Source organism: Trachypithecus francoisi, unplaced genomic scaffold, assembly GCF_009764315.1.
Source record: "Trachypithecus francoisi isolate TF-2019V2 unplaced genomic scaffold, Tfra_2.0 Lachesis_group7, whole genome shotgun sequence".
NCBI lineage: Eukaryota > Metazoa > Chordata > Mammalia > Primates > Cercopithecidae > Trachypithecus > Trachypithecus francoisi.
Genome location: NW_022681472.1, coordinates 79,499,744 through 79,522,578, shown reverse-complemented (window position 1 = coordinate 79,522,578; position 22,835 = coordinate 79,499,744). Strand labels below are relative to the sequence as shown.

The following is a 22,835-nucleotide window of genomic DNA, read 5'->3' as shown; positions in this document are numbered from 1 at the left end:
TAGCTCTACATACAGAATGCTGGGTGCCCCACAGCCCCACCTGCTGGGAAACCCATGCCAAAGCTCTACGTTCCTCTCCTCACAGCTCAGCGCTCCTGTTAGCATTTTTCAACCATCCTGGGGGACTGTGGCCTCTGTCTGCCTTCCTTGGATACACACTCAATTTTAAACGCACTCAGAGCTAAGAGCCACGGCTGTAGTTTGAGAGTGCTTGAGAGTGCGTGTCCCAGCTGGGGTGCTTGGCTCGCTCTGTAAGGAGTCCCCTCTTCCCCGCTGTGTGCTTCACTAAATCATATGTGCTGCTCGCAAGCAGAGAGGGCAGAGGGTCTGGAGGAGAGCTGGAATGTGCAGCTCCTCCAGGCTGTTCTAGTGTGCAGCATAATTGTGTGTGTGTTTTTAACTGACTGACAAATTAACATAGTAGTGTGCACTGACACCCCTTTCTGAAAAGGAGAGGCCACATGCTGCAGCCTTCCCCTCTAAGACCGTGAGTGTGGATGGGGCTCAAGCAGTGTTTCCTGTGGCATAGAGGGAAGCAGAAGAGGACATGTTGGGTTTACTTAAATCTGAAAACCCACGCCCAAGACATGCGTGGCTAGCAACTCTAGGGGAGTTTTTTGTTTTGTTGTGTTATGGTTTTGAGACAGAGTCTCGCTTTGTCACCCCAGGCTGGTGTGCAGTGGTGCAATGTTGGCTCACTGTAACCTCCGCCTCCCGGGTTCAAGTGATTTTTCTGCCTCAGCCTCCCAGGTAGCTGGTATTACAGGCACTTGCCACCACGCCCAGCTAACTTTTGCATTTTTAGTGGAGATGGGCTTTTGCCAGGCTGGTCAGGCTGACCTCAGGTGATCCGCCCACCTCAGCCTCCCAAAGTTCTGGGATTACAGGCGTGAGCCACCATGCCTGGCCACTAGGGTAGTTTTAATGAGCTCAGGGATGCTAAAAAACCTAATAGAGAATTCATATTTTTTAAGAAGGGCATTACGACTGCTTATTATTATAAGGTAAAGGGGAAATTGAAGGTCATTGTACAGATTACATTAGCCAGAGGGTACAATCTCCTGAAGGCAGTAACTTCCCCTTTATTAGGGAGAAAGGGGCACACATCTAGGAGGCACAGGAACCCTTCATTTCTCTACTGAGTAACACAGTCTGAGAAGAAAGCCGAGTGATGGAATTGTTCAGAATTCTCTGGTTTACCTCCCTTTACTCTTCACATTGTGCCTTCACCCATCTGTGCCCAGGAGTGGGGCCGTGTCTTCAATGAGGGTCTCACCCTAGAGCCATTTACTCCGAGTCAATAGGTTCTTTATAAAAAATTAGCAGAAGTCCAAAGAAATCTGAACCTGCAGTCCTGCGGTGGGTTACTGTTTTATTGTTTTGTTTTTGTTTGTTTTTTGAGACAGGGTCTCACTCTGTTGCCCAGGATGAGGTGCAGTGGTGGGATCATAGCTCACTGTAACCTTGAACTCCTGGATTCAGGCAATTCTCCTACCTCAGCCTACCAAGTAGCTGGGACTATATGCATGTGCCACCATGCTTGGCTCATTTTATTTTCGATTTGAGAATACATGTGCCTTGCATACTGGTGGGGATTGGGCTTCTATTTCCATTTCCCAAAGAGTGAACATTGTACCTGAGAGGCAGTTTTTCAACCCTCACTCCTTTCCTCTTACATTTTTTATTTTTTGTAGAGATGAGGTCCTGCTGTGTTGCCCAGGCTGTTCTCCAACTCCTAGCCTCAAGGAGTCTTCCTGCCTTGGCCTCCCAAAGTGCTAAGATTACAGGCATGAGCCACCACATCTGGCTGTTTTTTTGTTGATAAAAAATTTGAAGTCTAGAGGGCTTTAAGTTCACAGTTTCTGAACTGAGAAGGGGCACAAATGTAACTTAAATCCAAACTTTGCAACTTCAGATCCTGGGCTGCTAACCAGACACCGAGCTCGGAGTGCAGCTGGGATGTCCGTCCACCGTGGAGCCTCTCCTTGCTTTGGGTCCACTGAGCCCCACACGTTGTTGAGTGTCTGATGGGCTTCTTGCCCTTACAGGACAGGAAAGCGAAATCTCTGTTCCTTTGTAGGGACCTTTTTTTTGTAGGTGAAAGGGACAGAAACATGATTCTGGCTTCCTTGATGGTGAATACAGGAACACTTTCGGATAAATTACAATAGAGAGGAGTCAACTTATTTAAACAAACTGAGGTTAAGCCAGAGATTGCAGTTAACAGTGAAAAAATTTAAAGCAAGTACCTGGATAGCCACGAAGCAGTGCCCAGGAGACCCAATTTATATGAAAGAGATGATCATTGTCACTCATTCATGATTTTTTGAGCACCAGCCATGTGCCAGGTCCAGGACTAGAAGAAACTTGGGTGTAGGTGAGGTCACAGGAACAGTCGCTGCCCCAGCTGAACATCAGGAAGCCGGGGTGGGAGTGCATGCCCTGGCTGACTAGGACTGCGGCAGGGACCTGGGGTTTCATTCAGATCAGCGTGAAGAGATGGTTTCCCAAATGAGGCCTCTCCAGAGATGGTTCATTCCACCCCACAGTGGCCACCCGAAACACTGTGCTGACTAGAGGGCTTCACTGCCCCAAACCCCCAAATCACACTCCAGGATGAGAAACCTAAAAGTATATCTTGATGAGTCTTCATAGCTGGAAACCACCCCTCATGGATCCACAGGCTGCATTTGATGAAGGGAGAGTCCAGGAAATCGAGCCATTCCAGGCAGACATGTAGCAAAAGCCCAAGCCGGGGTCCACCCTCATGCAATAAATAACACCTGTGCACATAAGCGAGGCGACAGGCAGGGCCTCCCTGGGGACCTGGGCCTGTGGCACGTGAAGAAACACCCAAGACAGCACAAAGTTCCAATGCCAGGACCAGATATTCCGGTCCAGCCATGCTTCTGGGACCCAGCAAAAGACACACAAATCCATGTCCTTGGGGACCCACGGTCTAGTGATCTAGGGCTGGCCAGGTCGCATGCGTCTTTTCAAGGGCTTGAAAGCCTCTGCATGGATGCAACTTTGGGGGAAAAGTAACCCTAACACTCTGCTTCTCTCATCCTCCCCTCTTCTGTGTATATGTCTGTCTCTTTCTCTCTGTGCGTGCCCTTCCCCACTCCCATCCCTTCCTCTCTTTTTATTATATTTTGGTGGCGTGTGGTTCAATTTCTGTTGGTCCTCTCGTGTGGCCCCTCCCTTGCTGCAGAACTCGTCCAGCTCGGCCTCCTCCGAAGCCTCGGAAACCTGCCAGTCAGTGAGCGAGTGCAGCTCCCCCACCTCTGTCAGCTCGGGCTCCACCATGGGTGCCTGGGTGTCCACAGAGAAGGTGACCGTCTGGGTGGCAGCCACAGCGGCCCCACTCTCCCTGGTCCCCCTGCCTGCTGCTCACACAGCCCTCACAGCCGCGGCAACCTGGAAGCTCAGAATCAACATCAAGAGTGGGGCTCCTCTTGGGGACAGAGGGTGGGACAAGGCTGAGGGCATTTTCTAGAATGAGTGCCTGGCTGCTGAACAAGGACCACATGGTCGTCCCAAGGGAGAGGAAGGGGTATGGGGAATTTGGAGGTGTGAAGGCTTTCTCCCAGACCAGGTGTTGCGTGCCTATCCATCCTCCTCCCTCCCTTCCTGAGCCACCCACCAGACCGTTGGATGAGCCATGTCACTGTGTCAGAGGCTATGTGCTTTTCTGCTTTTTAGTTTGCACCCCCACCCCCCTGCCCTTGATTGAGAATGTGCTCCTGAGCAATGCGATGATTTTGGAAACCTAGAATGAACAGATTCATTTGAAGATGCTTTGGGATTTTTAAATTTGCATAATGAAATGAGCAAATCATTATCCCCATGAAATGAGGCTTCGTTAGTTACTTAATCAAAAACCATTGAGAAGGCCACAAATTGAGGGCACTGATCAATTCCCGAACTTCTAAAACGTAGGTCAAACATAGATGCTTATTCGGTGTCAAACGGATGTGCATTCTTTGCACCCTGGCTCTTTTCTCCTGCATCATGGACCATCCGTGAGCAGCGGAGCCCCTGTTTGTTTTACTTATAAATATTCAGGTTTCCCCTCCCTTGAATGTCAATGCCATTTTGTGTCTCCGCACTCATCCTGTTATATTAATTTTTTTTTCCTTTTCCCCCCTTTTTGTTTGTTTCCAGTTGTCTAACGGGTTTTCTCACTATAGTTTATCAAGTGAGTCCCACGTGGGGCCCACGGGTGCAGGCCTTTTCCCTCATTGCCTGCCTGCCTCCCGCCTGCTCCCTCGGGTCACCTCTGTCCACCTTCCAGACTACGCTCATTATTACACCATTGGGCCCGGCATGTTCCCGTCATCTCAGATCCCTAGCTGGAAGGTTTGTGTCTCTCCCCCTCCTCCTCTCCCCGTCATTGCCTCTGTGCTCACCCCTCTTCTGTTCCACCCCCCCCTCACCCCAACTCTCCCCTCACCCCGACTCCCCTCACCCCCTTTCTTTCACACTCTGCCTTCTTCCCCATAATGCCCCTCCCTCAGGAAACTCCCACTGGGGGAGAACCAGAAAGCAGCCGGCAGCTCTAAGACAGCAATTTCCACAGGTAGCTGGGGCTGAGGGTTTTCCTTCAGGGGACTTTGGTCAACCCCTGATAGATGGCAGCGCAGTGTGCATCGCAGGCAGCGGCAGTTCCAAGTTGAAAGGCCCAGTTTTGCATCAGGTTGAAATCTATGGGTTGATCCCTCCCAGGGGCCACCTGAGGGTGTCAGCATGATCAGAGCTTCTAGGGAGTCTGGAGGGGGGACTTTCCTTCTGGCCATGTTTCCCATTTTCCCTGATGAGCTCCCTGCTGGGCTGTGGTAACAGAACCACAACCCAAAGCAGGTTTGGGATGATCATGTTGAACTTAACAGTACATGCAGACTTTAGTTTTAGTCTTGAGTGTTCAAACATGTTTGCTTTAATATAAAGACAAACTTTGAAAATGATCCCCTAGCAAGTCCGATCAATGCTCCTCCAGGAGGATAATGTGCTCTCTTTTGAGAGGAGGACCCTAATTTGAAAAGTAGGCCCCTCGGCCGCCAGCATTTTAAGCCAGTTTTGACTTTAGCCCTCACAGGCTGTGTGGATCTCTCAAGACTCCTCTGAATCTTTCTACTGCCCCTGGGTGCCTTCCTTTCCTTCTGAGGGCTTGAGAGGGCAGGGAGCCTGCCATGCCCTTTGAGGCTGGTTTCCTGGGAATGGAGGGAGAGGGGCTGATGTTGCTTTAGTGCTCGCTGGTGGCCGTTCCCTAAATGGAAGTCATCTGGGCTGTTAAGGAGCGATGGTCCCTTCAGACAGAAGCAGGGTGCGCTATCCACTGGCGGGTCCCCTTAGCTTACACCGGTCACCCGTTAGGTGGCTGCTGGGTGTCCTGCTGCCACCTGGTGGGTGAGAGTTTTTAATCTTTGGGCAGAGACGAGGAAAAGGGAGGTACACGGGGGGCTCCCAAAGAGTTTTCCATTCCTTGCCCTTTAGAGCCTGGAGAGGGCAGGCAGAGGGCCTGTGGCTTGTCCCAGCCAGAGGCTCCCCTTTAGGGACCCAGCTACCTTCTCTGGGGAGCTGTCTATGGGGTCCCTGTAGCCCTCCAGTGGAGGCGGAGGCCCTGGCTCCTGACCGCACTTGTTCTGCGTAGGACTGGGCTAAGCCAGGGCCCTATGACCAGCCTCTGGTGAACACCCTGCAGCGCCGCAAAGAGAAGCGAGAACCAGACCCCAACGGGGGAGGACCCACTACTGCCAGTGGCCCACCTGCAGCCGCCGAGGAGGCTCAGAGACCACGGAGCATGACTGTGTCGGCTGCCACCAGGGTGACGCTCTTGTTCTCGATATTTGGTTGGGGCCACCTCAGCTTGGCTGGGGATCATATTCTGGCCAGCAACTGGGGGGCCGAGGCAGCCTTGCAGCTGGAGGGACCTGGGCTGCATTCCCTGACTTCCCGCCCTACCGCAGAGTCCCTGGGAAGAAGCCTTGTGTGGGAATGAGAGAGGCAGAGCTTTCTAGGGTCAGAGTGGGACCCAAGCAAGTCAGTAGCCCCCTGGGCCCACAGGCATGTGGCGCTCATGGGGGCAGAACAGGAGTGACATTGAGCCGCCCCCGAAGCAACCTACGTGTCTCTCTCCTCCAACCTGCAGCCTGGCGAGGAGATGGAGGCTTGTGAGGAGCTGGCCCTGGCCCTGTCTCGGGGCCTGCAGCTGGACACCCAGAGGAGCAGCCGGGACTCACTTCAGTGCTCCAGCGGCTACAGCACCCAGACAACCACCCCCTGCTGCTCTGAGGACACCATCCCTTCCCAAGGTACGAGGCAGCCTGGGGTACGTACTTAGGCTTTCTGAGCAGCACCAGGTGAGGAGACAGAAAAGTGCTGGTCCATTTTAACCGCAGCCTCACCACTGGCTAACTAACAGGCGTCAGGATTGTTCTGGTCTTCTGGGAATGCTTTGGGGAGCTCATCTGTAGTTGTCAGGTAGCTGCCATGTAAGAAAGGGGTCTGGACTTTCACAGCTTTTTGCGTTTTGCAGCATCATACACAACAGTCTCCAATTTGAATGGAGACGTGCTGTAGTAAGAACAGCTTCAGGCCGGGGGCAGTGGCTTACGCTGTAATCCCAACATTTTGGGACTCTGACGCAAGCAGATTGCTTGAGCTGCAGAAGTTCGAGACCAGCCTGAGAAACATGGCAAAACCCCTGTCTCTACGAAAATGCAAAAATTAGCCAGGTGTGGTGGCACACATCTGTGATCCCAGCTACTCTGGAGGCTGAGGTGCAAGGATTGCTTGATCCACGACTGCACCACTGCACTCCAGCCCAGGCAACAAAACAAGACCCTGTCTCAAAGGAATAGCTTCATTTTTGTTTTAGCACTTTGCACTATACACTTTATGGTTATTTTCCCATTTAATCTTTACAGCCACTTATGGGGTAGGTATTTTTATCCCTGTTTTACAGAAGTGGAAATTAAGGTTCAATAACTTGCTCATATTCACACAACCAGTAAGTAGCAGAACTGGAGTTTGAACCTAAGTGTGTTAGAGTGTAATGCCCAAGTTCTTAACCTATTCCAGCCAAATCCTCTATCAGACCTGCCTCCCTCATCCTCATGTCCACTGCACACACAAGTCAGGCAAGATGAAAATCTAACAGCTGGAATATCTATGATAATTGACCAAAAGCTAGGCCATTCATCATTCAAAACCTCTAAGACAGCGAGTCTTATTGGAGGGTGATTTTCTTCCCCAGGGGACATTTGGCAATGACTGTAAGACATTTCTGGTTGTCACAACTGAAGGGGTACTACTGGCACCTAGTGGGCACAGGGCAGGGATACTGCTTAAACATCCTGGAATACACAGCACGGCCCCTCCCCACCATGTCCTCCATAACAAAGAACTTTCTAGCCCAAATGGTCAATAGTACGGCGGTTCAGAATCAGTGCTGTGAGCTGTTTAATCTGTAAGCTCCCACATCATCCTGAGATTGGTCTTACAAGGAAGTGAGCACGTCACACTGATGGAAACTGTCTTTGTCCCTTGTTGTCAGGGACTCACTGTCAGTAGCTTTGTTCTTTGTCTAGCCCTCGCCTCTCCAGTTAATTATCAGGGAGATGTTATCGCCTAGGCTAGTCTGTTTGAGGTTTGATCTTCATGTTGAATTCTGGACTGGAGAATTTGTCTTCTTTCATCCCCCTTATCCCTCTCAGAGATGCTTGGAGGGAGCTTCGCTGCAGCCTAACAGTTTTACCTTCTTCCCCATTGACGGTATTTGAGTGCCTACCATGTCCAGCACTGTTCTAGGTACTGGGGACACATCAGTGAACAAAGCAAAGATCCCTGCCAGGGAGTTCGTAGTTGGTGAGGCTTTCTGAAGATGATAGAGAAGCCTGGGGGAAGCTTGGATGAAACTCTGTGCGTACCCTGCCTTGCGTGCCTTTTGTCCTCCCAGCACAGAAGAATCAAAAAGCAAAGCTGCTGTCTTGAATATGTCTAATCAAATCCTATAATCAGTTTCAGATTATGATTATTTCTCTGTAAGTGGTGACCAGGAGGCAGATCAACAGGAGTTCGACAAGTCCTCCACCATTCCAAGAAACAGCGACATCAGCCAGTCCTACCGACGGATGTTCCAAGCCAAGCGTCCAGCCTCAACTGCTGGCCTCCCCACCACCCTGGGACCTGCTATGGTCACTCCAGGGGTTGCAACTATCCGACGGACCCCTTCCACCAAGCCTTCTGTCCGCCGGGGAACCATTGGAGCTGGTCCCATCCCCATCAAGACGCCCGTGATCCCTGTCAAGACCCCAACCGTCCCAGACCTCCCAGGGATATTGCCAGCCCCTCCAGATGGGCCAGAGGAGCGGGGGGAGCACAGCCCTGAGTCGCCATCTGTGGGTGAAGGCCCCCAAGGTGTCACCAGCATGCCCTCCTCAATGTGGAGTGGCCAAGCTTCCGTTAACCCTCCACTTCCAGGCCCGAAGCCCAGTATCCCTGAGGAGCACAGACAGGCAATTCCAGAAAGTGAAGCCGAAGACCAGGAACGGGATCCCCCAAGTGCCACTGTCTCCCCAGGCCAGATTCCAGAGAGTGACCCTGCAGACCTGAGCCCAAGGGATACTCCACAAGGAGAAGACATGCTGAACGCCATCCGAAGGGGCGTGAAACTGAAGAAGACCACGACAAACGATCGCTCGGCCCCTCGCTTCTCTTAGGCTCACAAGAAACACGCCAGTGGGCGATGAACTGTTTCATGAATAAAACCTAATTTGTCTTGATCCATTCCAATCTATAATAAAACAAAAGATTTTGTAGGCAACTCGGAATATAGCTCTTTTGAAAGTACTCGACACCTTTAGATAAGAATTAAAACCAACCTATGTAACTGACATAATCTTGATCTTTTAATTTGTAAATATTGACAATTTTCTTTCTGCACATTTTAATCTTAGTTTCCCTTTTGATTTTTCTGAAGGTGCCAAATTCCATTTAACTTTTTTACAAGTCTTTGTAAAATTTTAAATGCATAAGGGGGGGTTGGGGCAGGGGAACCACGAAGTAGTTAATTTTAGAAAAGGATTTACTATACTTCGCTCTTCTTTTTCTTCCCCCACAAGCTTTTGTAGAGGCATTGTAGTAGTCTAGCTTAGAAGCAAATGCAAGTTATTTTAATGTACAAACTAAATGGCTAAGAGGTAAAATCCTCATTTAAATATACTATGTTCTAGATGAAAAGAGCAGGAGTAACAATTGATGAGCAATATTCAGAGTGAAGTAAATCTGGAAATGGTAGACTGTGTTGGGATTGGGGGGAGGGCCATGGGAGGGGCACACCGTCAACATAGCCGATCCTGTTACATTTAAGAGTAGCCTCGTAGGTTGAATTTCTTCTAGTAGCTTCATGGTAAATGCATCCGAATAAGCCATACTGGATTGCAGTGTTTGTTTCTGTAGGGTGTTTAAGGACTTCCTTTCTCCCACGATTCCTCTGGACTGCACACAGCACCCACCTCCAGCCCCATGCATGCTGCTGCCGCTGGGCAGTCGTAGAAGCCCCCACTTCAGTTTCTCGTTGATAGTACTCACCTTCATGGAATCCAAATACATCCAAAAGGGTAAGGCAGTTTTAAAAAATGTGAAAACATTTAAAAATGATAGCAGGGAATTCTTAGATTATAGTGAATGCCTTTTACTTAACTGTGCCCAGCAGGCTGGGTGCGTTAAAAAGCCCAAATATTTTGAAAAAACTCGAACGGATTTGACAAGGGTAGCCAGCTTGGAGTCTAGCAAGCAACTTGCCAATGTGTTTACCAATCTGGGGGCTTGTTTTTCTTTTCTTCTTTCAAATAAATGGCAGTTAACTGGCTTCACAGTAAACACTGAAGAGAGGAGGATTTGGTTATTGTCACTGGGAATCTGACCACTATACTGTCCTTTTTTGTATTCTGGGTAATGTTTTTCGGAAAGGATTTGTCTTTTCTTTTTTAAATGAAAGTTAAATTTGTTATAATGCCCATACCCTAAAACTAACAGAGATTTGTAGATTTAAAGGGATCACATTTGAAGACAATAGTGTTTAAGAAAGCAAGCAAGTCCCTTAGCAGTCAGGTCCGTTAACAGGGCACATTTCTGACCTAACCCTCTCAAGGAAGAGGAGGAGCTTGGTGGGTCTCATACACCCTGCAGATTCCTGTTGGCTCTAACCCTCAATTACCTAATCTTATGCTTTAACACATAACTGCGTTGGATGTGAGAGTAACGTGCCGTATGGTCATTGTTCTATATATTAACATTGAACACTGCTGCGATTGCTCAAGGACATTTTATGTTACGGCTTTAAAGCAAAGGCATGATTATTAGAAACTATTTAAGCTTTTTTCTTTGAAAAACAAGCTCCTTTTACAGAATATAAGCAACAGTAGTGCCTGTGGTTTAGCCCACCAATCTTGATGACTAAAAGTAGCTGATGCATTGTGCATATGATGCTTGAGATGGTTTTTGCAAAAGCAGAAATCGCTGCAAGGTAATCACAATAGATAAAAGTGGTATTTTAAACCTTTGAAATAAATGGATGTAACTGTACCTTGGTACAGCTTTTCACTTGTTTAGTTTTTAAACGTTAGTATAATCTGAATAAAGAAAATGTTGCCAAATTCAATGTAGAAAGAATGTGACGACACACCTTGGGTAGTTCTGCTTGTGTTTTTGCATATTGTAAAAGCAGTGTCACAGCTAAAAATAAAGAAATCGTTTCTAACGGTAAATGATTGTGGTTTAGTTGCTAGTTTGTACTGAGAGTTGACCTCTCCCTGTGCAGTTTTTTGTTCTAAACTTGTATAAATAACAATTGTGTACTGTGTCTCCCTTCTACATTGTAACAATTGCTTCAGCCTACGTTATAAATAAAGAACCACTAGATTAAAAAAGTCACGTATTTCAAGTCTTGTTACAATTCAGTTTGAGGTCTTAGTCAAATGTCAGAAGATGGACTGGGACTCAAATCGAGCTTACGTAGAAAGTGAAAAAATATTTTTGTGATGGCTATAAGATCATTAGTTGCCTGAAACTATTTGAAAACAGTTCTATCTAATGAGGTATCAAGAACTAAAGCAGCTGTTTTGGGTTGAAAGTTTTAAAAACTGCTTTATCTTTAAAAAACAAGAACAACAAACAAAGCTTCTGAAACATTTAAGGAGTTCTGTTATTCCCTTACCTTTGAGTCCGCAGACAATCCAAGCTACGGTAGCAGAAGCAAAGCTGGAAAACTGCTTCTAAAATAAGCACCACAAAATTTTATCCCAGATTGGACCATTTAACCCCAACCATCAAACCTCCACCCTTGAGGGAACTCCACAAATTCCAGGCTTATTTGCTGACTATGTACTTCTTAGGGAGAGTTGTTCTTCTAATAAAAACTAAAATTCCATTAGTGAAATCTTTAGAAAACCAAAAAGGTTATTTTTAAATCCTCAGTATTTCTGTTCTTGGCTTTGTTTATTCCTTCTAGTTACCACAGCTAATTAGGCTTTTGACTTGAGAGTTTATTCGCCTCAATCTGGTTCTGCCTCAGTTTTTCCTTACTGGTAACGTGTGCTATCCGTGATTTATTGCAGAGAACACAGCCGACCGACTACACGTCCCGTTATTTTCTTCACATGCACAATTGATAAAACAATGAGAGTGGCACAGTCACTTGGCATCATGGTAATTCTTAGAAGAACGCCAGCCATACCAGAGACCATTTCATTGACGTTTTTATTAGGGCAAGTGCATGTGGTGTAATGTATTTCACTTGCAAGTATGAAAGATGAGGGGTCTCTCTCTCTCTACGTGGGCCGCTCCCGGGGTCTGGTCACAATATGCCACCACAGTGGAGGCAGATCACCTTCCTTTCGGGCAGGGGGCAAAGCTTCAGTTAAAGGACCACCAGGTGGCATTTCCTCCTGCAGCTGCTTAACCTAGAAGGAGGCAAGGGAGGAATCATTACCAAAGGAATCTGACTGAATATAAAAATCTGTTTGCTGCAGTGAAGGGTCAGCTTTATATCTCTGGTGTGTCACTGACATGACACTGTTTGATCACAATATTGAAAAGTGTTTTTCACATATACCTGCTTTATTTTCATACCCACACTTTCAGAAAAGTCTCCTTAAGGGTTGTCCCATTCTTCTAAACAGTCAAGCCTATTCTTCCTCCCTCCTATTCTTCCCCCCACCCCTTTTCATCACCTCATTATCTGGACCTCCACTTACTCTGTAGACAAAAACATGACAACTATCATTCCAATTCTCCTTGTCACAGTCCCCCACCCACTGACCAGAAAAACATTTATTTTTGTGTCTCAGCTAAGTGTTCTCCAAAAGCACCATTAAGAAACCTCAGTTCATAATATGTTGGGGATGTTCATTGTAAGCCCCCTTCCTAGCAACCAAGGACAAAAATAAACCACAAAATCACAGGTAAAAATATGCCCAGTTCTGCCAAATGCTGCCCTACTACTTCCAGTTCTAGTTATAGCCAAGATAAATGTCCTAACAGGGGATAACCCATTCTGGATTGTGGCTGCCCTAGGCCTCCAGTCACATGTGCTGCTTAATAATGCTGAAGTGATGGCATATGTAAAGGAGGAATTGTTGAGGTTATCCCAGTGATCAGTTGCAGAATGAACCCGTGGCTCACTATGAATATACTTCCGGCTTCTAAACGGTGAGACATTTCTGACAAAACACTGCCCCCTTTGGCCACAGTGCCCTTCCTTCGGGTCCCCCTTGGCCAAACACTTGCAAAGGTCAATATCCTTAGTGTTATCACCAGAACCAGCACAACTTCCAAATCATGAATTCAAATACCCCACTGTCCAACCACACTCCCTTTCCCACTCACTTGTTTAAATGCCTCCTTGAAACTCAGAGAGACTACCGTTTCACAGATCCTCCCAACTTGGCCTTCCCTCTCTGCATATGCCCCCCTGGCTTGACTTTGTGTTTTTTCAATCCAGCTTCGATTCCATCATGACAATGGCTTCCTCTCGAATAACCTCAAGTCCCTTGTCACTCTCTCTGAGCAACAGACAAACCGAACCACACACCCTCAGGCCTGTGCTCATATAGCTTAGTATTGCTAAAGAGAAAAAAGACGCTGGAGCAAATCGGAGTCATTACTGACTAACCATTCCCAACCTCAAATGGGCCTTCGCCACCTGGCCATCCGAGTACTCTCCAGCAAGCTCTTCCTCTCCCCATGACTATCACACCTTCTCCCCATGACTATCACATATTCTCCAAACATGCTGCACCCACTCGTTCTGGGCTTTCCCTCTTATTTCACTAAAAAAAAAATAAATAAATAAAAAGCTATTACACAAGTCTGTCATCTTCAAAACTTCCAACCCAAATTTATATATCATCTTTTGCCCAATTATAATGGACAAAGAATCCTTTCTCCTTTTCTTCTTTCTCTACACTCTCTCCTAAAGATTCCATACATCTCTCCATGGCTTTTAAAACTGAAAACTCCCAAGTTTCTGTTTCTAGGCCAAATCTCTCCTGGGAGTTCCAGATTTCCACATCTAAAGCTGGCTTCTGACATCTGCACTTGGTATGTCACAGGATTCTCAAACTTCACCCTTCCAAAATCAATTCTCGATTGCTGCTCTGACACCTGTGCCCCCTTCCCCAATCTTCCCTATCTTGGTAAACATCACCAAACTCCAGATGTTAAAGCTTCAAACCCAGAAACCATTCTCTCTCTCTCTCTTTTTTTGAGATGGAGTCTTGCTCTGTCGCCCAGGCTGGAGTACAGTGGTGCAATCTCAGCTCACTGCAACCTCCACCTCCTGGGTTCAAGCAATTCTCCTGCCTTGGCCTCCCAAGTAGCTGGCATTACACGTGTACACCACCAAGCCCAGCTAATTATTTGTACTTTTAGTAGAGACAGGGTGTCACCATGTTAGTCAGGCTGGTCATGTCCTGACCTCAAGCTATCACCCACCCACTTTGGCCTCCCAAAGCACTGGGATTACAGGTGTGAGCCACTGCACCCTGCCCCGGAAACCATTCTTGATTCCTCCCCGTCCCTTGCCCACCCTCAACATCCAGTCAGTCATCACATCCCTCCAAATGATGTCCTGAGTAAATTTCCTTCCATATTCACTTCATCCACCCTAGTGCTGATCATGACAACCTTTTGACTAAACTTCTGCAATAATCCTAGAAGGGTCTCTCTGCTTCTTCTCTTCCCCTCTCCAATATATTCTTCACACTACAGCAAGATTGAGCTTTTAAAAATATAACTGACCATTCTAACATGACTGAAAAATGCCTAAGACTCTAGTGGAGAGGCAGGTTAAGAGACCGTATGGCAAGAAGGCAGGAAAGTCAGGCAAACGACTAAAGAGAAGGAGATCTGAAGCAAAATCAAAGACAAAGCCAAAAAGACCAGGGAATGCACTTTACCTTACTTGTAAGGCGGTTATACATGTTAAACTGATACACTTAGATACCACAGTATATCTGAGACGCAAGGGCCCAGAGTAACTGTCATGGCTGGAATCTGGACCTCTGCATGTGGGGAGCAAAACTTGACTCCATCTACATAGCTAAGGAATATTGAAGTACAAGTAGAACGCACCTCTCGTTCCCAGCTTTCCCTCCGCAGTTTCTTCCACTGTTCTCTCTTGGCAAAGTAATCAGGATACATTGCCTTCTCAGAAGGATGCCAGTCATCTAAGCACCATTCTGGGAGCTGTCAGGAGAGGAAATCATGGTATCAATCCACAGGACACACTTACCTATCCCTGATAGGGCCTGCTCAGGAGATGTAAGACAAAGATCAAGGTACATTTTTATTTTTATAACCACTGCAACTACCAGACTGTTTCCAACTCTAAGCAAGGAACAGCAGAGGATAAGCAGGAACCAATAATAAAGGAAAATGCCTTAGAGTCAAAGACGGTGCTAAAAAATAGCACCATCGTCAGTCCAAGGAGAATTGGCTTCATTCCTCACCTACCTGCCTTCTCTAAATATCCAGAGTAGTCTTATCTTACTTGGAACTCTTAATTAGAGTATCTCAGAAATATTAAGCATCAATCCAAGTTGGTTCACTTTAAAGTCTAAAACGAACTTTGTTATAGCAAAAAGTATACTGTACGACCTTAAATCTGAAAGTCTTAATGACATCTCAGAGAAAACTTGACACCTAAAAAACAGTACTGGCACACCTTAGAGATACTGCGGGTTTGGATCCACACCGCTGCATATATAGCAAATATCACAATAAAGCAAGTCACAAAATGGTTTTGGTTTCCCAGTGCATATAAAAGTTATGTTTATACTATACTATAAAGTGTCCGATAGCATTATGATGTCTGTTGAGATGGAGTCTCCTGGTGAAGATTTTGTGAATATGATTAAATAACAAAGGACTTTGAATAGTACAACTTAGTTGATAAAGCAGTGGCCGGGTTTGAGAGGATTGACTCCAATTTTGAAAGAAGTTCTTCTGTGGTTAAAATGCTATCAAATGGCATCACATGCTATAGAAATATTTCGTGAAAGGAAAAGTCAATTGATGTGGCAAACCTCACATAATATACATAAAAAATGTATATAATTTAAAAATACATTATTGGTTGGGCGAGGTGGCTCCTGCCTTTATTCCCAGCCCTTTGAAGGCTGAGGTAGGGAGATTCTATGAGGGTAGGAGTTCGAGACCAGCCTGGACAACATAGCAAGACTCCATCTCTACAAAAAATAAAATAAATTAGCTAGGTGTGGTGGTGTGCACGTGTATTCTTAGCTACTTGGTTGGCTAGGACAGGAGAACTGCTTGAGCCCGGGGGGTCCAGGCTACAGTGAGCTATGATCATGCTATTGCACTCCAGCCTGGGCAACAGAGGGAGACCGTTTTCAAAACAAAAACAAAAGAAATACGTTACTGATAAAAACTGCCAACAATCATCTGAGCCATCAGAAAATCAATCTTTTTACTGGTGGAGAGTATTGTGTCAATGCTGATGGCTGGTGACTAAACGGTGATGTTTGCCAACGGTTGGAGTGGCTTTGGCAATTTCCTAAAATAACAATGAGGTTTGCCACATCAATTGACTCTTCCTTTCACCAAACACTTCTATAGCATGTGATGCCATTTGATAGCATTTTACTCACGGAAGAACTTCTTGCAAAATTGGAGTCAATCCTCTCAAACCCTGCTGCTGATTAATCAACTAAGCTGATGTACTATGTGAAGTCTTTTGTTACCATTTCCTCAGTGTTCACAAAATCTTCACGAGGAGACTCCATCTCAAGAAACCACTTTCTTATTCATCCATAAGAAGCAGCTCTTCATCTGTTCAAGATTTATCATGAGATTAGAGCAATTCAGTCACGTCCTCAGGATCAACTTCTATTCTGGCTCTCTTGCTATTTCCACAACTTCTGCAGTTACTTCCTCTGCTGAAGTCTTGAGCCCTTCAAAGTCATCCACAAGGGTTGGAATCAACTTCTTCCAACCCCATTAAAGCTGACATTTTGATCTCTTCCCATGAATCATAAATATCCTTAATGGCATTTAGAATGGTGAATTCTTTCCAGAAAATTTTACTATGCCCAAATCCATCAGAGGAATCAATATCTATGTCAACTATAACTGTGCAAAAATATATTTCTTAAATAATAAAACTTGCAAGTTGAAATTACTCCTTGATCCATGGGCTGCAGAATGCATGTTATGTTAGTAGACATGGTAGCAGGTCTCGACAGTGGGTTTAAAAGATTCAGTAAACCATGTTGTACACAGATTTGCCGTAACTCAGGCTTTGTTATTCCATTTCTAGGGCACAGGCAGAGTAGGTTTAGCATAATTCTTAAGGGCCCCAGGATTTTCAGAATGGCAAATGAACAATGGCTTCAACTTAAAACCACCAGCTGCATTAGCCCCTAACAAGAAAGTCAGCCTGTCCTTGAAGTTTTGAAGCCAGGCATTGACTTCTCTCAAGGTATGAAAGTTCTAGATGGTATCTTATTCCAAAAAAAGGCTACTTCATCTCCACTGAAAATCTGTTGTTGAGTACAGCCACCTTCATCAACTATCTTAGCCAGCTTTTGTGTAATAATTTGCTGTAGCTTTTCCATCAGCACTTGTTACTTCACCTTGCACATCTGTGTTATAGAGATGGCTTTTTTCCTTAAACTTCATGGACCAACCTCTACTAGCTTCCAACTTTTTTTCTGCAGCTTCCTCATCTCTCTCAGCCTTCACAGAAATGAAGAGTTAAAGACTTACTCTGGATTAGGCTTTGGCTTAAGGGAATATTGTAGCTGGTTTGATCTTTTGTCCCAACCACTAAAACATTCTCCATATCAGCAATAAGACTGTTTCACTTATCATTTGTGTGTTCACTGGAGCAGCACTTTTAATTTCCTTAAAAAACCTTTAGTTTCCTTTACATTCACAACTTGGCTAGCCAGCAGAAAAGGACTAGCTTTCTGCCCATCTTGGCTTTCAACATGCCTTCCTCACTCAGCTTAATCATTTCTAGCTTTTGATTTAAAGTAAGAGATGTGCAACGGATATAAGTGAGAGACATGTAACTCTTTCTTTCACTTGAACACTTACAGGCTACAGTACGGACATTAATTGTCCTAATTTCAGTGTTGCTGTGTCTTAGGGAATAGGGAGCCCTGAGGAGAGGGATAGAGGCAGGGGAACTACTGGTCGGTGACAGTCAGGACACACACATTTATGGATTAAGTCTGTTGTCTTATATGGGCATAGTTTTTATGCCCCCAAACAATGACAATAGTAACATCGAAGGTGACTGATGACAGTTCACCACAACAGACAGAGTAATAATAAAAAAAGTCTGAAATCTTGCAAGAATTGCTGAACTGAGAACCAGAGACAGGAAGTGAGCACATGGTGTTGGAAAAATGATGCCCAGAGACTCACTCAGCACGGGGTTGCCACAAACCTTCAATCTGTAAAAACACATATCTGCCAAGCACAATAAAACAAAATGTAATAAAATGAGGTAGGCCTGCATCTGACAACTGTCAGGAAAGAAGTCTCCTAGCTACCCCTTGAAGGGCAAGTGATTTCTAAGGCTGATGTCTGGGACTGAAGAAACAAAATCCATCTCTCAGAAGGCAGTCATCATTGTAATTCTCGCCTACCTTGTAGCAATCGTATCTCTCATAGGAGGTGCCCCCAGGAGAGTCAGGGAAGATGTACGGCTGTGGATGCTGACGGTACCAGAATTCTTCCTCAGCCTCCTTCAGCAGCTGGGTGGCCTTCATCATATCCTTTTCATTCTTATGTTCTTCAAACCGGGCTCTCAGCAAACAAGCAAAGTATCGGTATTTGTCTCTTAAACCAAAATGATTTTGAAGATTAGAAATGTTACCTACTCACATGGTCAGAGTTGCTGTCTGACAGGAGGCTGCACTCCTGACACCTTCTGGATGGGCAGTAGACCTCCCCCAACCCTCCTAATGGAGCAGCCGTATCATCATGGCTGCTTCCTCTATAGCCCACCAAACAGCAGCAGCAAAAAAATAATGTATTAAATATATACCCTAACCATTTTTCTCCTCTTACATCCAACAATGGAAAGAGGATTTAAACAAAAAAAAAAAAAAAAAAGAGAATTTGCAAGAGAAAAGCTATAACCTCTGTAGGATCATTCAACATTCATCGAATGACAACTTCCATTTCCTTCTATCTTGTGCTAGTCACTATGCTAAATTCTGGAGATACAAAGATGAATAAGAAAGGTGTTACTTGGCGGAAACAGTATTGCTTAGCTCATAGAGAACTGGGTTTGTATCCTGACTCTGACACTAGCTGCATAACCTTAGGCAAGTTAAAGTCAAGTTCTAAAGAAACTGGGCAAAGATCAGCTAGGAGGTTTTGACAATAATCTAGGACACAGATGACAAGGGCCTGAAAGTAGGGAGCTGTGATGGTGACAGGAGACAGGAGAGACATTTAGAGACATTTAGACCTCCAAGTTATGAGAATAGGCTCTGCAATCAGACTGTGTAGGCCTGAATCTTAGCTCTGCCACTACTAGTTGTGTAACCTGGGGTAAGTTAATGTCTTCTGGCAAGGTGCAGTGGCTCATACCTATAATCCCAGCACTTTGGGAGGCTGAGGTGGGTGGGTGGGTCACCTGAGGTCAGGAGTTCAAGACCAGCCTGGCCAACATGGCAAAACCCTGTCTCTACTAAAAATACAAAAATTAGCCAGGCATGGTGGTGGGCACCTATAATCCCAGCTACTTGAGAGGCTGAGGCAGGAGAAGCGCTTGAACCCGGAAGATGGAGGTTGTGGTGAGCCAAGATCGTGCCTTGCACTTCAGCCTGGGCAACAAGAGCGAAACTCCGTCTCTTGTAAACATTCAATAAGATAAACACACTTTAAAAAGTGCCTGGTACATCCAAAGTGTTCAATAATGTCAGTTACTAATACCATACTAGAAAGAGAATTTACAAAAACCAGTATTGAATTATACATGGTGTATGAGTATGCGTGTTATTGGCAAAGGAGTAAGGAGCAAATACTTGAGATCAATTCTGAGACTTAAAGCTCAGTAACTAAATTACTAATAATACCATTAGCGGAGGCAGGAAATTTGGGAAAAGAGTCAGAATGGGGAGTGATAGGAAAACAAGTTTGATTTCAAAGAATTTAGATAAATTGAGTTTGAGAGAACAGTTAGTGATATTTTCAATTTTTTTTTAATTATTATTTTTTGAGACAATGTTTCACTCTTGTTGCCCAGGCTGGAGTGCAATGGGGCGATCTTGCCTCACTGCAACCTCTGCCTCCCAGGTTCAAGCGGTTCTTCTGCCTTGGCCTCCCAAGTAGATGGGATTACAGGCACCCACCACCACACCTGGCTAATTTTTGTATTTTTAGTAGAGACGGGGCTTCACATGTAGGCCAGGCTGTTCTCGAACTCCTGACCTCAGCTGATCCAGCCGCCTCAGCCTCCTAAAGTACTGGGATTACAGGCGTGAGCCACCATGTCCGGCCAACAGTTGGTGATCTAACAAACAATTTGAACTACAGCTCTAGACACAAATGAGCGCAGGTGGTGACTCAAGTCCCAGCACTAAATGAGGCTGCCCAAAGTACATACAGCAACACAGTAAGCCTAGGATGGAACCACAGAGAACAGCACGATGAGGGCAAATGGAGGAAGAAATTAAGGCAAGGATTGAGAAAAAATGTCAGATCTTAAAAATGCTGAGCCATAGCTGTCATAGTAGCTAGTTTATATCATCTTCCTCTAGGACTATGGACTTTAGTATTCCCAGCTGTAGTTCAGTATTGCTTGAATTCTTTTTTTCATGTTTAACTTTTTTTGACACATAATAATTGTACCTATCTACGGGGTACACATGATATTTTAATACATCCATATAATGTATAGTGATCAAATCAGGGTGATTTGGATATTCATCACCTCAAACATTTATCATTTGTGTTGGGATACCTGAATCCTGGATGGCTCAACTTCCTTCATCATCAATTTGTTCACATGTCCATTTTCCCCACTAATCCATGAGCTGTTGCAGCTCAAAAATTGATTACTAACATTTATATATTTAGCATAGAGCACAGAATCTGAATTGCAAATTCTGTCAAATAAATAAGGAAAACTCAAGGAAGAAACTAACAATCGCATCACATTGTACTTGGCCATCTTCCTGCCAAATCAAGAGAAGTATGTCAGTGACTTTCTAATAGTCACATACATGCAATCTGGGCTTCGAGGATACCCTGTGCAATTCTTCCAGGTCTACTCCATTTTCCATGGAGTTTTTTCCCAGAAGCCCTTCTTATAAGATAGGTTTGGGGAGTTGTAAGACTGGAGTGGAGGCCTGGCACTCACACATCTTGGGTTGTCAGCCAGCCCTGCATTGAATTTAGGTTATTAAAATCTACACTATGCTCTAACACTAGTCTCAGATGGATAGAGAAGGAAAGAGAATTATGTAAGAGGTGAAAAAGATGTAAAGGTAATGAAAAGGACTAGATGAAGCTAAAAAGAGAAAAGCTAATGGGAGGTGTGGGCGAATGATGATGCTCTGGAGTAAGACCTAAATTTTAACCCTGGCTCAGACACTTACAAACGCTATCACCTTGAGCAAGTTACTAGCTGTGCTTACCTCCTTATCTGTAAAATAAGCTTAAGATAATTCCTAACTCCTAGAGTTTTGCTGACTAAAGAAAATAATGCATAGCTTATTGCTGTTAATATTGGAAAGCAGAATATCGTGAAGAAAACGATTATTTAGCGAGCGCTGGACCCATGACAATTACAATTTTAGGCGCATTCCTTTATTTCACTTAATCTTCCTGCGACCCTCTGCGCTGTTCCTGCGTCCGTTTCACTGAACAAAAAGCTGAGGCCCAGACCCGATAAGCAACTCTACAAGATCTCCCGGCCATGGGTGGAGAAGCCTGGATTCGAACCCAGGTCTAAGGACAGGATTCTGTGGAGCGAGAGGCCACCTTCCAATTCCGTTCCGAAGTCATTGAACCTCCCGGTACCCGGGGGCCTCTCTACCTCCACGGGGCCTCCAGGATCACCTCCCCGAGTCCTGGGTCCCCATTCCTTACCTGTGGACGCACCACGACTCGAGGTGGCGCAGCGCCCGCTTATAAAGCCGCAACACCTTCTGCTGATGGGTCAGGTAGACCCCCGACGCCAATAACGCCATGACTGCGCTGACCTTTCCCGGCCGTGGGGACAGCCGAGAATCCGTAGGCCTGCGGCAGCTGACGTAACAATGCCAGCCGGAAGGGCGGAACAGCCGGCGGCCACTTCCGCTTCCGCCGGGGAGGTCTCCGATCCGCAGTCATGGGTCGCTTCAAGTTTGTCGGTAAGAGGAGCGTTTTCCACGCCCTTGGGTCTTTTTGACTTGTCCCAGGCGTTGTTAACCAAGGTCACAGGACCCAGGAATTGCGCCTTCCGGCTTTGTAAGGGTTGAAAGGGCCGCTCAATGGAAGAGGGCGCGGGGAGGTTTCTGGGTGCTGGTAATGTTCTGGTTCTTGATCTAGGTCCTGGGTTCACGAGGGTGTGTTTATTTGTAAAAATTAACAAGCCAAGCCCTACAGTTATGATTTTTGTGCTCTTTTCAACATCTGTAATATATTCTGTTTTTAAAAAAGAGAAAAAACTCCAAAAAGGCCAATCACTGTGTTCCCATTCATCCCACGTGCACCTCCCGGCCCTTCCCCTCTGCCTTGGCAGAGAGGATGACCGCTTCTAGGGACCAATTCACTCAACCTTTCATTCGTTCATATCATAGTTAATGAGCGCCTCAAGTGGGCCTGGCACTGGCCTAGAAACACAGGGCACAAAGCTCTCAGTTCTACGGTCATCACCATCTAGTGGAGAAACTAGAGAACACAAGTAGTGGAGAGAAAAAAATTCTGTACTTGGCAAGTACAATGATCCAGTCAGCATCGGTAGAACAAGAGAGCGAGAATGCTGCTGGGATTTAAATGGGCATGGTCCTCGTCTTTGTGGGATTTCCAGCTATTTGAAGGTGGGAAATGACAGTGATCACACCTCTGCTTTAGCACGGTAATGTTGATAGCTATTATGTAGCTTTTGTGGGAAATAGGGAGAGGTATGGAATCATTTCAAGACTTAAACTAGGGTAATAGAAAGAGAGAGAAATGGAAGAGATGTGTGGAGCATTTAGCAGCTGAGTGTTCATGGCCGGTAGTAGAGAGTGAACAAAGATGACGCAGGGTTTGGAAAAATACTGAAATATGAAATGGAAGCATGACTAGTTTGGCGGTGAGGA

At 45.7% G+C, this 22,835-nt stretch overlaps 3 protein-coding genes across 12 annotated transcripts in view; 2 read left to right on the top strand and 1 right to left on the bottom strand.

Moving 5' to 3' along the window:
• The window catches only part of MTSS1 (MTSS I-BAR domain containing 1), a 184,715-nt gene extending 173,780 nt beyond the window's left edge, over positions 1-10,935 (top strand). For 2 of the 6 annotated variants that reach the window (XM_033203549.1, XM_033203548.1), the window contains 3 exons: positions 5,654-5,827; positions 6,152-6,314; positions 8,023-10,934. In XM_033203549.1, coding sequence (XP_033059440.1) covers positions 5,654-5,827; positions 6,152-6,314; positions 8,023-8,723 — 1,038 coding nt within the window. In that variant the 3' untranslated portion in view covers positions 8,724-10,934. Of the gene's footprint in view, positions 1-3,214; positions 3,335-4,167; positions 4,363-5,653; positions 5,828-6,151; positions 6,315-8,022 lie in introns of all 6 variants that reach the window. The other 4 variants (XM_033203547.1, XM_033203544.1, XM_033203546.1 and 1 more) reach the window with 4 other exon arrangements.
• Positions 10,936-11,744: 809 nt separating this feature from the next.
• On the bottom strand, positions 11,745-21,827 carry NDUFB9 (NADH:ubiquinone oxidoreductase subunit B9). Its single transcript, XM_033203560.1, has 4 exons — positions 21,640-21,827; positions 18,183-18,375; positions 14,638-14,751; positions 11,745-11,966 (listed from the first exon to the last, which is right to left on the bottom strand). The coding sequence occupies exons 1-4, from the start codon at positions 21,738-21,740 to the stop codon at positions 11,835-11,837; spliced, it is 540 nt and encodes a 179-aa protein (XP_033059451.1). The 5' UTR covers positions 21,741-21,827; the 3' UTR covers positions 11,745-11,834.
• Positions 21,824-22,835, top strand: part of TATDN1 (TatD DNase domain containing 1) — a 50,565-nt gene continuing 49,553 nt past the window's right edge. For 3 of the 5 annotated variants that reach the window (XM_033203558.1, XM_033203557.1, XM_033203555.1), the window contains exon 1: positions 21,830-21,902. Coding sequence is in view for 2 of the 5 variants with exons in the window: in XM_033203554.1 (XP_033059445.1) it covers positions 21,881-21,902 (22 nt within the window). In the remaining 3 variants the exon portion in view is untranslated. Of the gene's footprint in view, positions 21,903-22,835 lie in introns of all 5 variants that reach the window. The other 2 variants (XM_033203554.1, XM_033203552.1) reach the window with 1 other exon arrangement.

Excerpts from the sequence above, each read along its gene's own strand:
- NDUFB9 (XM_033203560.1), bottom strand. The coding sequence starts at position 21,740 with ATGGCGTTATTGGCGTCGGGGGTCTACCTGACCCATCAGCAGAAGGTG. Across the intron at positions 14,752-18,182 it reads AGAGATACGATTGCTACAAG|CTCCCAGAATGGTGCTTAGA; the intron begins GTAGGCGAGAAT and ends CTCTCCTGACAG. Across the intron at positions 11,967-14,637 it reads GGGAAAGCTGGGAACGAGAG|GTTAAGCAGCTGCAGGAGGA; the intron begins GTGCGTTCTACT and ends GCCTCCTTCTAG.